At 39.3% G+C, this 16,127-nt stretch overlaps 2 protein-coding genes across 2 annotated transcripts in view; one reads left to right on the top strand and one right to left on the bottom strand.

Moving 5' to 3' along the window:
- CFAP43 (cilia and flagella associated protein 43) overlaps positions 1-792 on the top strand; it is a 115,907-nt gene extending 115,115 nt beyond the window's left edge. The window contains exon 38 of the mRNA XM_011977513.1: positions 376-792. Coding sequence (XP_011832903.1) covers positions 376-542 — 167 coding nt within the window. The 3' untranslated portion in view covers positions 543-792. The remainder of the gene's footprint in view (positions 1-375) is intronic.
- A 3,480-nt stretch (positions 793-4,272) lies between these two features.
- SFR1 (SWI5-dependent recombination repair 1) lies at positions 4,273-8,492 on the bottom strand. The gene is made up of 4 exons (XM_011977512.1): positions 8,468-8,492; positions 7,591-7,712; positions 6,573-6,983; positions 4,273-5,154 (listed from the first exon to the last, which is right to left on the bottom strand). Exons 1-4 carry the CDS (start codon positions 8,478-8,480, stop codon positions 4,963-4,965), a joined length of 738 nt encoding a protein of 245 aa, XP_011832902.1. The 5' UTR covers positions 8,481-8,492; the 3' UTR covers positions 4,273-4,962.
- Positions 8,493-16,127: the final 7,635 nt, after the last annotated feature.

Raw genomic sequence — 16,127 nt, 5'->3', positions numbered from 1 at the left:
CATGAGTACCCACTGTTTAGCTCCCATTTATAAGTGAGAACATGTGGTATTTGGTTTTCTGTTCCTGTGTTAATTTGCTTAGGATAATGGCCTCCAGCTACATCCATGTTGCTGCAGAGGATATTATTTCATTCTTTTTTTTATGGCCATGTAGTGTCCCATGGCGTATATGTACCACATTTTCTTTTTCCAGTCCACTGTTGATGGGGCACCTAGGGTGACTCCATGCCTTTGCTATTGTGATAGTGCTGCAATAAACATACAAGTGCATATGCCTTTTTGCTACCAGCCTTTCTTCCACATGTTTGATTCTGAGTGCTGCTTCTGTATTTGAAAGTATTGATAAATCTAATTCCTTCTTCATTTTTGGGATAGGGTCTAAACTGACTTGCGAAAAGATTGTCAAAGAACGGTATGAAAACATGATGCAACAGCAGAAGTTAACACATATTTCAAAACAACAAGCTGAACAGATTTCAATACTACAGACTGAAGTTGAAAGATTAAGGATGAAAACGTTTCCTGCTCTTGTTCAAATGTAAAAACGCTGGCAGGAAAACACAAGGCCAAATCAATCATTTAAAAAATCATTTCATTTGGGTAAAATGATTTCCTTTTCTTTCTTACTGAGAAATTGAATTAGCATGTCCTCTTAGTTGCATGTTTCAGATAAAAAATTGTTTAATTTTAGCCTAAATTGTATACAGATTTTGTCCTGCATGAATAAATGTGTAAAATACCATGAATTGCTGTTTTTATTCAAGAATAAACAACACTTTAAGTCAGAAAGTATTCAATATCTATTTTACTCATTTAATCTGAGTCAGATCAAAGATATTTTCATAGTTATGGTATAGAAAGTCTTAAAAAGAAATTCTTTGCCAAACATTTCTAATTTTATAAAACTGTCAGAAAAGTTTTGAGATTATGGATAATTTTTATCTTTATGCTCTTCTGTTTCTCATTTTCTTCAGTAAGCATTTCTTTCATAATCAGAAAAAAATTACAAGAATATTTAGATTATTCCCTGCTTCACCAATGAGAACAAGATAAATCGTTAGCTTTTTCCAAGCCTTGTATCATTTGTAAATTACAACATATTTTGGCCAGGTGTGGTGGCTCACGCCTGTAATCCCACCACTTTCGGAGGCCAAGGCAGGCAGATCACGAGGTCAGGATATCGAGACCATCCTGGCTAACACAGTGAAACCCCATCTCTACTAAAAATAAAAAGTAAAAAAATTAGCCTGGCATGGTGGTAGGCACCTGTAGTCCCAGCTACTGGGTGTAGGCTGAGGCAGAAGAATGGTGTGAACCCGGGAGGCGGAGGTTGCAGTGAGCCGAGACCGCGCCACTGCACTCCAGCCTAGGCGACACAGCGAGATTCCATCTCAAAAAAAAATTACAATATATTTTAGAAAGATAATCTACATTTCTTTTATATTTTAATAGAATTCAATTTTGTGCTCTACCCAATAGGGTTTAACAAACAGAAAAATACTTTATTTCCATGAAGTAGTTTATCACTTTACCCATGTAGATGGTGATAATTATATAATGAGATGACTAATTGGCCAGAAAACTGCTTTGCCCTTCCATAGCCTGTGGACTGCTGCCCACAGGGATCATGGACCACAGTCTCCAAGTGGTGTGACTGTCTCACTGTTCTGCAATTTATGAACTCAACGTTAAGTTTAATCCTCAGTACCATATCCAATATACACTGATGTAGATAAAGCAAGAGAGCTATTATAAAATCTTCTAATTTAGAAAAAAAAAAATCCTTTAGAAGATGTAATTGATCACCCACATAGTGATCTGTGCTGGATGGGGATGGTAAGGGAAATGATAGGACCAACATTTTGATGACTCCCCTCCTTTGTACTACACTGACTCCTGAAGTAGTCAGTTTGGCTTATTCAGTAGGGAAGTGCCCATGGGTACCATTTCCTACATCTGGGGTCCTTCAAAATTATCCCTGAGAGTTGTAGGGACAGACCCTAGGGTAGGGGTGCAAATACTTTATACTTGAGATGGTATTGCCAGAAGTTCTCTGTCCTGTTGGTTTGAGTCAACCGTAGATGTACTAGACTTGATTTTTTAGTCTTTTCTGGTGACACAAACTCCATTTTCACCTAAGTTAGCTGTCTAGAGACTCCACTTGCTAGTAGTCAGTGCCACAAATTTCACTAGATAATGCTCTGTGGATCCCAGGTCTTAACAAACCAAACAGCCGGCATCATTTCTATTTCTTAGTCATCAGCCTTTGGTGACTCTGGCAATGCTCCTTGCTCGACTGCCTTGCTTTGAGGCATGGATGGAGTGGGGCTTAGTGGGCACCTTTTGCCGTCAAGCCACATTCCAGAAGCCCTTTCAACAGGAGGTACCTTCTGGTTTTCGGGCTTTCGAAGGACACATGGGTCATGCACACTAACTCCTCTCTTAATATTGTTCATGGTATTGACTCCTCTCAGCTTCTGCTGAACAGCAATTATATTCATATTTTATAGTACTTTAAAATATCTATATTATCAGCTAATGATATAATTAACTGGGTCAGACACAGTATGGCTTTATGTATAGGAATTAAAATTATAGGATCTATTCCTGGGCTTCAAGTCTTGGCTCTGCTACTTGAGTTTTAAATAACCACTTAATTTTGAAATAACTATCTTAAATTTCTTCTTTAAAACTGGAACTAGTATTCTAGTTGTTTTAAATTAAAAACAAGTGTTATATTGTATTAGCCCTCATTTTTATAAATAAAGCTATGGTAGTCAGTGTTTTTATGCATCACATTAAATTCAACAGAGCAGCTGCTGTGCTGTTGGAACCTCAGCACCCAGTCAATGCTTGGAAATCCCCATTACCACACCCCTAAGCTTTCCCAGAATCAGTCTCACTGATGCTGTGTTTCCCACAAGTCGATATATATGGGTGGCTCCAGGTGATGTGCCTGTCAGCAGTGGGCAGCTGCAGCCTCTGAGATCTGGAGAGGTACCATAATGACCTACCAAAATGCCAGCACCACCACAAGGGGCAATTTCCTCTGCCACGTTTAAGCCCCTGGTTGGCAGCAAGCAGTGATAAGAGGCTGGCTGGTAAGCACTAGAACAGTACAAGTCCACAGGGGTGCCCATCTAGGAATCCCAGTGCCAGAGGAGGCTCAGATAAGGTCTGGGCCAGTCTCCAGATTCACAAAGGCCAGCGGCACAGGAATTTGTATATGTGGGCAGGGGAAGAGTTTACTGGCATGGCACCAACAATTAGAATGGACACAAAAGCAGGGTCTGGCGTCTCCTGCTGTGCCAAACATTCAACACTGGTTAGATTATGGAGAGGGACTGGGCTGAAAGTGGGATGTACTTGAGGGGGGTTCAGAGGAGTGCTAAACTAGTAGGGAATGGCTTTTGAAAAAGCTAAGTAAAGCTGTTTTAACACTTAAAAGGACCCAAAAGCAGAAATCCAGAAAGCCCTTAAGAATGACTAGCAACTAAAACCAGGAAGCCACTGATCCACAAAATTCTCTTCTATCACCTCTGCCTTTCTCGGTAAGCACACTCACTGCCCTTAAGCATGTCAGCTCTGCTCCTTCCAGGTGTATATACAACAGCTGCAGTCACAAAAAGAGATGGGCTTTCTTTTCCTGAGCTAAATTCCAAATTTTCAGGGACTGGCCCAGCTTGGGTCCTATCTCCATACATGGCCAAAATGATAGGTACAATTGTATAACTTGGTAGCAGAAACCCAGCCCCTGTGGAGGTGGGTTTATAAACAAAATAAACAATCTAAATTTAATCTATTTCACAGATGAAGCTAGAAAGGCAAACAAATGTAAAGAACCTTATATACCATGATACCTTGATGTGGGTGGGAGATAAAGAAATGTAGTTTTATAAGAAATAGATGGTTTAGCCAGGCGCAGTGGCTCACGCCTGTAATCCCAGCACTTCGGGAGGCCGAGGCGGGTGGATCACCCGTGGTCAGGACTTCAAGACCAGCCTAACCAACACGGGGAAACCCCGTCTCTACTAAAAATACAAAATTAGCCAGGGTGGTGGCACATGCCTGTAATCCCAGCTACTCGGGAGGCTGAGGCATGAGAATCGCTTGAACCCCAGAGGTGGAGGTTGCAGTGAGCTGAGATTGTGCCATTGCACTGTAGCCTGGGTAACAGGAGCAAAACTCTGTCTCAAAAAAAAAAAGAATAAATAGATGGTTGTTTCACTAAATCATGAGTATGAGAAACAAATTTGAAGAGACAGGGAAGAATATAGTTTTGGACATATGAGTTTAATTACCTGCTAGATTATCAGATGGAAATATGCGGTAAATGGATGGAAACAAGGTGCATAAACTTAGGAGGCAGAAATTTTTAAACTTTAGGTTTAGACATTTACCAGAGTGGACAATTTTTAACATTTAAAATAAAACTTTTTGCCACAAAAAACAAATGTATTAAAACTAATTTCCAGAACTGCCCAAATGACTTTTTAAACATGATTTAAATATCAAGTTTTCTTTGGCAAGTCTATCCAAAATACTAATTTTCCTTCTAGAAGTTAGTTTATAATTTATATATTAGAGTACCCTTAATTGATGTTCATCGGGATACATTCCTCTGAGCCCTAATAGTTTTGGGAAGCCTAGGCGAGTGGATCACCTGAGGCCGGAGTTCGAGACCAGCCTGGCCAACATGGTGAAACCCAGTCTCTACTAAAAATGCAAAAATTAGCCGGGCGTGGTGGCAGGTGCCTGTAATCTCAGCTACTCGGGAGGCTGAGGCAGGAGAACTGCTAGAATCTGGGAGGTGGAGGTTGCAGTGAGTTGAGATCACGCCATTGCACTCCAGCCTGGGTGACAAGAGCGAGACTCAGTCTCCAAAAAAAAAAAAAAAAAGTGCCTAAATATCTTTTAATTAAGTTGTCATTCTCAAAGATATTCTGGAGCAAAAATCAGGAATTAAACATCTATAAATTCTTCTTCACTTCTGTTATAGTGCAGCAATTTATCATCTAACCCATAGTGGTCTATCAATTGAGTAAGGCTCAGTTTCTTGTTCTCTTCAGACACAGCTGACTGCAACTCATAAAGCAACAGCTGGCTACAACTTCTCCACTTCTTTATTAACAACTGTAACTGAGACAGATCATTCTGAAACAGAAAAAAAAAAAACCATGTATGTATGTCAATAACTAGTCATGCTAGTTCAACTTAATTAAAGTTGTTAAATTAGTGGATATGCAGGTTTAAAGGCTAACATACACTGGGATGAATGGGACTTCTATCTAGGAAAAAGTAGGATGGTCATATGTAGAATGGTTACAATGTCATTCAACTTGAGTTCAATGGCTATTTTGTTGGCTCATGCTCTGGACCATCCTTATGATAAGGGAAAAATCAAATCATTAAATTGGGCCAAAACTATGTCAAGAAGCAGTAATACAGGGAAAAATCTACTCTATTACAACTGTACCTTTTTTAAAATAACACTATACTGTACTTTCCACTAAATTTTGCTATGAACCTAAAACTGCTCTTTAAAATTACAATATTCTAGTTAAAAATATTTTTTTAGGCTAGGCATGGTGGCTCACACCTGTGATCCCAGTACTTTGGAAGGCCAAGGTGGGAAGACTGCTTGAGCCTAGGAGTTCAAGACTAGACTGTGCAAAATAACAAGACTATCTCTACAAAAAAATAATTTTAAAAAATTAGCCAGGTGTGATGGCACATGCCTGTAGTCCCAGTTACTAGGGAGGCTGAGGTGGGAGGATCACTTGAGCCCAGGAGTTCAAGGCTGCAATAAGTTATGACTGTACCACTGTACTCCAGGCTGGGTAACAGAGACCATGTCTCTAAAAAGAGAATGAATAAATAAAATACATTTTTTACTCCTAAATGTTAAAATACATTCAATACTCCTAAATTTTATTTTTAAAAAACCCTAAAATTTCAAGAGAACAAATGAGATATGCTATCTCATCATTTATTCCACATAGTTGGGGGAAAATGAGCTATTGCATATATATGAATTTTCCAGGTAATAAAGGTTATCTCCTTCCATGTACTCAAGTTCTATTTAATTTAACCTATATGAGTTGAAATCTAAAATCTAATATATATTTGGTTTTTTCTCAAATAATATGGCTGAATCACATTAATTATTTGGGGGAGACACAAGATCATAAATAAAATACCTTTTATTGTACTCTACAGCCCATTTTTAGTTTTACTAATTGACTGTCAGCTTTCACTTCTGTTCCCGTCGTACTTGCATCTAACATTTAATACTTCTAATATTGCTGTGGGCTAGAAACTAGAGAAAAAAGTTTAACTGCATATTAAATAAGAGCTGAGATTCTTAAAAAGTTTTACCTGGTGTTTAAAGGCCTTTTCTACTCTAAATCTGGAGTTGAATTAAAGTTGTTGGAAGCCAGGTTTCTGAATATTTGGCTTATTGCTTATTATGATTAAAAAAAAACACACACCTTATTTTCTATTTTTGAAATTACTTTCCTGCAATTTATGTAAAAATAAAAATGATACAATGGTCCCGAAATTCTTCTCACCTTTGATCTATACATTTTGACTAGTTTTAGCCTCCGAAGAAGGTCTTCTTTCTCCTGAACCTGCTTCACCAATTTGGCTTTTTCATCGTTTAATCTTTGTTTAGGAAGATTCTCATTCATGAACTCATTTTGGAGAGCACTGCATGATCCAGAATGAAGTGACTGAGATTCACAGACACTGAGATTCTTCAAAGTATTTTTCAAATTTGTATTTTCTTCAAATTCACTATCTATGTGTTTAAAACTTTCTTGAAATTCCAAACAGTTTTCCTCTGTGGAAGATGCTGGTTTGTCTGAAAAGGTCTGATCATTTTCTTCACTCTCTACTTTAAGACGTTTCACCACATTGTAACAGGAATTAAATGAAGATCTTGTTTTCCTTAATCTTTCTCTAAGTGTTGCACTCATAGGCTATAAAGAGCATAAAACATTAAAAATGTGAATCAAGAAAAACATTCTTGATGTCAGTAAATCACCAGAAATAAAGGCCTTACATTTCTGTGCTAGACACCACTAGATGGCTTTCTGTCTCCACATCTGAAGAAGGCATCACAAAATGTCTTTAATTTCTGGAAGCTCCATTTGTTCTATTTCCTTTTTACTTCAGCAAGATCAACACCTTTCTAAAAGTGTTGAAAGGTTTATCCCAGTAATCAAGGAACATTTGTTCAGTAACAAGCACATGCCTGACGGTACTCCAGGTGCTTCAGAATTACAGAGTAAGGAAAAGACCTAGACCCTGCCACTAAAGACCTTCACAATATTGCACAGATTCTAACTTTCTCCATTAATCTGAAACTAACTGAAATGAATTGATTCAAGAGGAAAATATGGAAAGGGGCTGGTGGGTGTCATATATGTGACCTTAGAAGAAAAACATAAAATTGTTTAATAAAATGTCTACTTATTTATGCTACACATTATGTTAATTAACAACCTTCAGTAGAATTTAAACCACCACTGCCACAATACTTAGAAACACACAATGGATCCACTGGAAGGACAAAGATTTTCATACTTGTTTTCGTGAACTATTTGTATAGGGAGATGATGGATTCGCAGAGGCCTGAGGAGTGCTAGGTAAAACCACAGCTGAGTCTGACGAACTTTCCATCTTGAAAGTGAAATCTTGGTTTTTCTCTAAAAAAGAAAAATTATTAAATGAGAATCAAATTAGCCACACCTCTCCATAGTCGATTTTTATCAAAGAATACATTTTATTGGTGTACAAAGCATCCACAAGTAAGCCAGATATTTCCTCTAATTTCACTTTGTAATTCATTATTGCTCTTTTTGCAGTTTTCCATTTACCTTCCCACAAAGGGACCACTAAGATTTTCATGACACATCAACCAGCTAGTATCTCATAGTCACAACTCTCCTTGTTTTCTTTTCATCCACCAAAATATATTCAAATTCTGCCTTGGAAGAAGGGAATAACAGCTTTAGATAATCAGGAATTCTTTATGATGACAGCTTCATAATTCAAGAAGATATAGCCGAAACCTTGACTCAAAAACAATAGGACCTGAATGTCACCCATCCTGAACTCTACAAGCTGTGACTAGAACCCGTTACCCTGCCGGCCTGAGGCATAAGAAACACAGCGGAGATGCATTTACGCCCTTTTAGTTTAAGCAGCGAATAGGCACTGAAAAGGAGAGTGGACTGAAATTGCTTTCTCCGACAAAGGCATCAACTTTTGAGAGGCAAACCAGGGGCGGGAGTAGTCCCCTCCTTCCCCCCATTGCAGAAAGCCCACTAGATCCCCGAAGACCCCATGCATGAGGTGAGGTTGAGTTCCCCAGACCCGGAAAAGGAGCTCAACTCGACTCCACAGCACACTCCCGGGGAAGCCCAGGTCTCAGGTAACCCCCTTCCCCTCAGCTGAGTACCTCCCTCCGCCATTCCCAGCGAGAGCAAAAAGCGCGCGCAGCTGCGGCCGTAAATCGATCCTGTGGCAGGGGCGGGGCCGTGCGGCTGGCGTAGAAGACGCGCAATTGGCCAGACTGACTAACGCTCGAGACGCCGCTTCACTCAGCGACTCAGAGCGGCGGGACTGCGCGCGCGCCTCCGCCAGCCGGCGGTTGGGGCGGGGCTTGGCCACACGATAGGCGGCCTAAACGCGTGATTGGCAGAATTAACCGGTGCGCGCGGCTCTCCCCGCCCAGCGCCCGAGGGCAGCGGGAGTGCGCGCGCGCGGCCGTGATCCGCAGCAGGTCTTCGGGGCGGGCGAAGCTGAGCTTTGGAACGACCAACCGATCCTGAGGGGGGCGCGCTTTCGTTTTCGGCTTCTCTTGTCTTATTTTCAACCGCCTTCCCTTCAGGCTTCCTTGTTTTTGTGCGTCTGTGAAGTGCGCCTGAAAGTGCCTCCCCCTGCCCCCGCCAGCCCGCCGCCTCCATTCTGTGGCTCCAGTCAGTCTCCTCTCCCCGCTCGTCACAAAGAAGGCTTTCCTCAGATGTGGCGCGGCCAGAAGCCGCACGGCTGGCTGCATGTTAGATTTACAGCTTGTGGACTCCCCAGAGGCAGAGACCACAAGAACAGCGTTGGGTTCCAGCCTGTTGAGAATGAAACATGTTAGAAATCTATCCGAGAGTCCTGGCACTTTAGCTGAGCTCATCGCTAGCTTTTTTGGCTGCCGCAAACTCGGCGGTCCCGTCGCTAGGTTTTTTTTTTTTTTTTTGTAAACAACCGTTTCTGTACCTCAGTATTCAGGCTTCTTAGCGTGACCTCAAATCTTTTACTCAAATCTGAGGGAAAATGTAGCCCAAGGAAGTTTGTTGTGGCGCAACACAGGAAACAGAACAATCATTACATGAGATTGTGTCGGTGCAAAATTCAGATGTTTGAGACCGATAGGGCCTTTGCCGGCCACCGGGCAGCAGCATCCCCAGTCGAGAAAATCCACCCCCCCCGACCCCCCGAAGCGTGGCGAAGTTCTGTTGCTACGCGACGACAAAGTTAGCTACACTGGGTGGAGCACTGGGTTTAGGGAAAGAGTTGTGTAACTTCTGAGTCGCGTGGAAGTTGGGAATTTCCAGGGGCTGGTGTTTTCAGTCCTCTTATTGAATGGCCGTTTTAAACATTGATACCGTCTCTTTACTATTAATAACATCTGACAGTAATGGCTTAGAAGTGGCCAGAAGGGAGTTACCTGAGCCTTAAGCAGTCAGGTATAATAATTACAGAACCTGAGGACTACTTAAGGGAATGATTAGGGGCACAGACGTTAGAGTCAAATTGTCTAGGTTCAAATCCTGGCACCCTACTTTATGTTGTGCCTCAGTTTCTTCATCTCTTAATATGGGATTGGAGAATTAAATGAGAACTGGTAAGAGGCAACTAGAACAGAGCTAGGTATCTAGGAAGCAGTAGTTATTTTATATATTCAAGTGTATTCACCATTCCCTAACTGATTTAAAGGAATGTATCACCTTCACTTACCTTTCACCCCTTGATTTATCTCCCATTCCCCGAAAAAGCACATATATTTTTAAAAGATGCTGTTATCTGTAAGATCCCACACAATGTAAACTATAAATAGCAGAAAATGCAGAGCTTCACATATGATTAGTAATACATATTTCACTCCTAAAAATTTTTTAAATTACATAAGTTAACCCCAAGGAATTTACAAAGTGGAAGACAGAACTCATGATTTTGTGATAAAGGTGTTACTCATCTCACCAAGCTGCAGGTCTCAGTCTGTACATTTATTTCTCCCTTTACTCATTCATTGGCATCAGTTAATCTCAAAGAAAAAGCATAATGATTTGTCCTGACAGTAGAAGCACAATGCAGACTCTGCATATTCTTTATACCTCCCGGCATAAGGGCGAGTTGTTTTTATAACTGGCTAAAATCAGCTGCTCCCAAATCCTTTTACCTTTACAACCTAAGCTTAGAGCTGTGTTTTTCCTGGCTGCAGAAAGGAAAACAACATCTTGCCTTGCAAATGTTCTGACTTGCTTATTATGTGAACTGGTATCTTAAAATGGAATTATTTGGCCAGATTTTCAAAGAACTTCAGAACAAATACTCAGAAAAACCTGTATTTCAGAAATGTGCATTTGTTGACCTACCTCTCTGGCTTTCATGCATTGTTAGAACTGAATTATCTCCCTATACATAAGTTTGTATTTTACTTAATCTTTTCACGTCACAAATTGGAAACCCAGTTTCCTCGGTTTCATGTCAGAGATCTGGAATATAGCCCCTATACTTTTAATTGTACCTTTAGATAATGCATATCATACATTTCAGTGTTTTTAGTGACTTGAAATCTATTAGCCTGTGAAGACTTTGGTGTTTCTGACACAGGACATTGTATGTTTCCTATGAAACTTTTCAGGAAGGAAAAAATACTGGCCCAGTGAGGCAGGAAGTAAAGACTCCTTACCCTACCACAGAGAACAATTTAAGCAATAGAATCCAGTAATAATAGTAATTAATATCAACTCAAGTCAGGCTTTCCATGTATTTTAAAATTTCTTCAGTCCCCAAGGCTACTGTTGGCTACTTTGTTACTCATCAGGGAGTGGTAAAATGCTTCGTTCTTGTCTGTAATTATTGATGGGATGATGATGTAGACCTAAAATCTTTATGAGGTTTTTTTTTAAATTTTTTTTGTTCTTATTCTTGTCTAACGGCAAGAAAAGAATAGTAAATAGCCTCTCTTTCTCTGTCTCTCTCTACCTACACACAAACGCACAAACACACGTACTTTTTAGCCACAATTAAAATGTTCATGTTAATTTTTAAATTCTCAGCTTTAGTATTATTTTGTAAATCTTAACAATAGTCTCAAGGTAACCTAAATTATATTCCCATAGACTTTTCTGTATTGACAACATTTTCTGTGTGATGTGGACATAACTAGTATCCATAGGTTTTTTTAAAGAAACAAAGACATAGGCCGGGCGCAGTGGCTCGTGCCTGTAATCCCGGCACTTTGGGAGGTCAAGGTGGACTGATCACAAGGTCAGAGACCAGCCTGGCCAATATAGTGAAATCCTGTCTCTACTAAAAGTACAAAAATTAGCCAGGCCTGGTGGTGGGTGCCTGTAGTCCCAGCTACTTGGGAGACTGAGGCAGGAAAATTGCTTGAACTTAGGAGGCAGAGATTGCGGTGATCTGAGATCGTGCCACTACACTCCAGCCTGGGCGGCAGAGACTCCTAAAAAAAAAAAAAAAAAAAAAAAAAAGAAAGATAAAAATACACACTTCTGAAACTAGGATTAACATCCACTTGGGTGAGGAATTGTGTAAAATCCACATGATTCAGTTGATTTATAATGTCCATTAGGACAAATTAAACAAACTAAATTTAATACAAATTTATAACACAGGAAAATCTGCCAAATTCTCTTAGCTGACTTTCAACACTTCTTATGACAGTTGTACATAAGTTGAAAATACCCTTCAAAAACTCTTCTCTGGGTTTCTCTTGCCATGAATTCAAGTCGCATCTTTTAGACCCATCCATGGTAAAGTGATATTTTAGTGCTCTGTAATTTCATAAATTTCCCTTTGAGAATAGTTGACAAATATTTCTATTTTTTTCTCTATTACCTAGAAGATCTCGTATGGAATTACATAATGTGTAATGCCTGCACTTGTAGAGACTTTGTTACCAAACATCGATCTTTACGATTTAACTATTTCATATTCTTTAGCCAAGATATTCAAGAGTGGGTTTTATTTTAACTTCAAGATAAAAGGGCCATTGACATAGCTGTTAGGCATGCCACAGCAATTGCCTCACTGAGTAGGATGGTTACTTAGATAAGGAGAGGATCAGTATTATTAGCACAATGAAACCTTTCCATCACCAGGCAGCTAGAAAATGTATCTAATAACTAATATTCAGCACAATGTACTACACAAGAACCTAAAAAGCTCTCTTCATCTGAATTTCCTGTCCTTTTATTCTCTCAGATCTGGCATTTTGTCAAATCCATCAGAGACTAGAGAGGCAATAGTGTCTATGATTCACTGCTATTACTGGGTGTGTTCCCTTGGAGAAGAATAGAGTGATTCAGGTTAGATTAGTAATGGTGAGGGAGAAGGTAGGGCCAAGTGGGTGGAGGGGGAGGGATAGTGGCATAGGAGTTAGATTCTTAAAAGGTAATGGGAATAAAAGTACTGCTCAGGGCCACATTCTTCTCATATTCTTTTTAAAATGTCACTCCTGCATTTATTTGGAGGAAAAAAAGGCATTAGATGTCAGCAAATCCTTAAGCAAGAGAACATGTCTTTTAATCATCTTTAACCACCTTGAAGTTTGAGGAAACAACCCCCAAGATAATTTCACAGCATTGAAATCTGTTTAAAGTGCCAACAAACAAGTCAACTCAGTTTTCTACCCTTGCCTCTCATTCCTGTTTCAGTCTTGAGGGTATGAAAGGTTTCTTCTTGGTGGTATTTTTTAGATCGGGGCAAGGGTGTCTAAGGGTACCAGGAAAATAAGGAATTAAGAGACCATATTCTAGGATACCGTTGATCTTCGTGCTTCTGCTCTTCCACCTCTTGGCAAACTTAGATGATAAGTATAGTAGTAGAAAAAATCTGTGAATTTAGCCTAACCAGAAATTTTCTGGCTCACATCAGGAGCTGACAGCTAGACTGAAATTTAATCCTTTTCCCACCACTCTACCAATCAGGAGAAAACACTAAGTCTCCACTCCCAAAGGTGAGGTAACATTACATTAACGCCATCAACCTTTAGGAGCAGCATCAAACCCGCTGAATGCAGAGCCTCTGACCAGGATGTCTGAAACCCCAGTGAGGACCAGGTGGAGAGGCATGATCAAAGATCGGGGAGGTGACTTGAGCAAAGGCACCTCTTCATGGATCCTCTCCCTTCCACCTCCAAGATTGTGTCAAGTGCTCATGTCCCCCATACTGTGTCTAAATTATACCACTTGTGAGTGACAGCAACATCACTCAGATCTCCACCTCCATGACACATCTGTGGCTACCAACAAATAATGTATAAAGTTTAATGATGATGCTGGTGATCCTCAATTGGCAAGTGATATTATTACTTTTTGATACTAAAAATATGTCTTTCTTACAGGTAGGATCTTGGAAAAGAAGTATAGAATAAAAAATCATTCACTCTGACATAGTCCTCTAAGATTTCACCCAGCTATTTAGACTTTATTAGCACAAGATTAAGACAGATAATACTTTTCCTTCAACAATGTAAACCTTTAATTCAAACCTTTCCAAACTGTCCCACCCCACAAAGTTTCCCCTTATGTTCCACTCTGGTTGTTATATCATCTATCAAGCACATTATATAAGCATTTTTCACTTGATTTAAGTACCTACCTTTGAGTCAGCTTGTCCTCTTCTTACAGCCACTTTCAAACCTCTCTTTTATTAGTATTATTTTAATCAAGAGAAGGGTGATTTACACAATTGTTTTCCAACACTCCCTACTACATGGGAATGATGGCTTAATACATCTCCATTTTACTGTTTACTCCCTTTCTTCTGCTCTGATATGACATGATCTACACCCTTCTATGAATGCTGGATATTGAAAACACACCTCTATGTTGCTGAAGGTCTGGTGTGAAGGGAATTCATACTAAGCACAGGAATAACACTCACCAGCAAAGATGGTCTTTAGCATGGTTAGGCTTTTGGAGACCTGTCATTTGGCAAACAGCATCCCATGATACCAAAGAATACAGGTTTGGGTTTTAGAGGCCAGGCAACTAATCACGTCCACATTTGTTAAGCAAATTCCTATGAAACTATAAATTATAAGGTACTCATAGATTTAAAAAAAAAAAAAAAGCAAGCATTACTACAGGTTGGCATTGTCTGAAATGCTTTCCTAGTCTAACTCTGGAGCATTAAAATAGAGATTTCAAACCTGCATGTACAAGTTTAGGATTTTTGTAAAGCTGCCAAATCTTTAATGTAACAATAATTAGCATAAAGCTTGTGCAATTAAGTTGCCCTGAAAAGAATGAGTTTGAATCTTTTGCAAGATGTCTTTTTTAAAAAAAGCATTTTACCAGTATGTATTATTTTCACTCAGAGCCGTTTCCCACAGGTTTTGAAGAGATGTAAAGCTGACTGTGTTTTATTTCAATAATTGTCTGCAAGGATAGCAGTTTATTTTCAGTCACTAGTTTTTGGAGTGAGTCAATCAACCACATTTGCCCACCAATATCTCTATGAATACTTTTCATTTTTATAGTTGAGAAGAATCAGTTTTATTGTTCCCCTCAATCTAGATAAAATTCCTTCATGCTCAGAATGGGATTAAGTCCCCAAATCAAATGTGAGAAAGAGAAATTCAGACATATCAAACAGTAGATGCAGTAAGCCAGTACCTATAGTGACTTGATTTTGATGGGTGAAAAATAGCATGTTATCACAGGTTTGAACCACTACAGGTAAGAATTACATGGACTAATGAGAACACTTACGAAGCTGAAATTAAACATTTGCATACTAAATAGCAGTTCTCAAGGCAAGTCTTAGAAATCCCTCACCTTCCAATCAGTAACTGCTCAAACTGAGATTACAGGAAGCTTTCTTGGACTACTACATTCATAACTGAAGTCAGTTGTCATGAGTGTTCAAATATTTTCTGCCAAGAATTATGCAGGAGGAGAGGGAAGAATTGAGGTAGGGCAGTAGGGAAGGAAGGGAGGGAAGGGAGCTATATTTACTACATGTTTCTTGCCCTTAAGCAGAACAAAAACTAGTGCTCCAAAATGATGTTTTTCATAACAAATTACTGATTACTAGGCTTGTTTACTCCATACTAAAGTTATTCTGCAGATTTGACCTGTGTTTTGAGGCCTAAGCATCAGCTCAAACATCAAGAATCCTGGGCACACTTAATTTGGGCTAAATTCTGACAAAGTCATGACTTCTTTCTTAATGAGAAATATATTCTTCATGTTCTTAAGGCCTTTTGATACATTTGAATTAAAAGGATTATGGAAGTTCAAGATTTTGTGTTTAATAAACGTATAAGCAGGCATTATAGATACATGTGTACTTTCTTAGCACTGGTGGAATATTATAATGATCAGGTTAAACTTGATTATACCTTGTAACTTAGATAAGCCATTTTACAGTAGGTGAAATTTGAATGGGTAAAGCCATAAAGCCACAGAGCTTACTTATTTGGGGTTTTTTTTTTTTTTTGGTTCTTTTTTGTTTTTCATTCCAAATCTTGTCTTTTTTGAGTTTTGTTGCTGTACAGAGTCAATTGGGGATGAAATGGGCTGTGGTCACAAACTGTGAAGGTAAGATTGCTTAAATCTGTACTAAACATGAGATAATCATGGGTTGTCAGTTTAAATTGAGGAAAATGGGGAAATCTTTGGAATTTTTGTTTGAATACAAGTTTTAGTGAATAAAAATGACACTCATTGATGTTTACAACATTTTTCTCTGATTCATTCATTCTCTTGGAAATATGGCTGCAGCAAAGGATAGGCCTGAGTCAGAGCATCTGAGTCATTTACTGACCCTGTCACTAACAACTAACGAGCTGTATTGACTTTGGGGGTTTCAAT

This window comes from Mandrillus leucophaeus, unplaced genomic scaffold (genome assembly GCF_000951045.1).
Source record: "Mandrillus leucophaeus isolate KB7577 unplaced genomic scaffold, Mleu.le_1.0 Scaffold18, whole genome shotgun sequence".
Taxonomy (NCBI): Eukaryota; Metazoa; Chordata; class Mammalia; order Primates; family Cercopithecidae; genus Mandrillus; species Mandrillus leucophaeus.
This window is presented reverse-complemented; position numbering and strand designations above follow the sequence as displayed.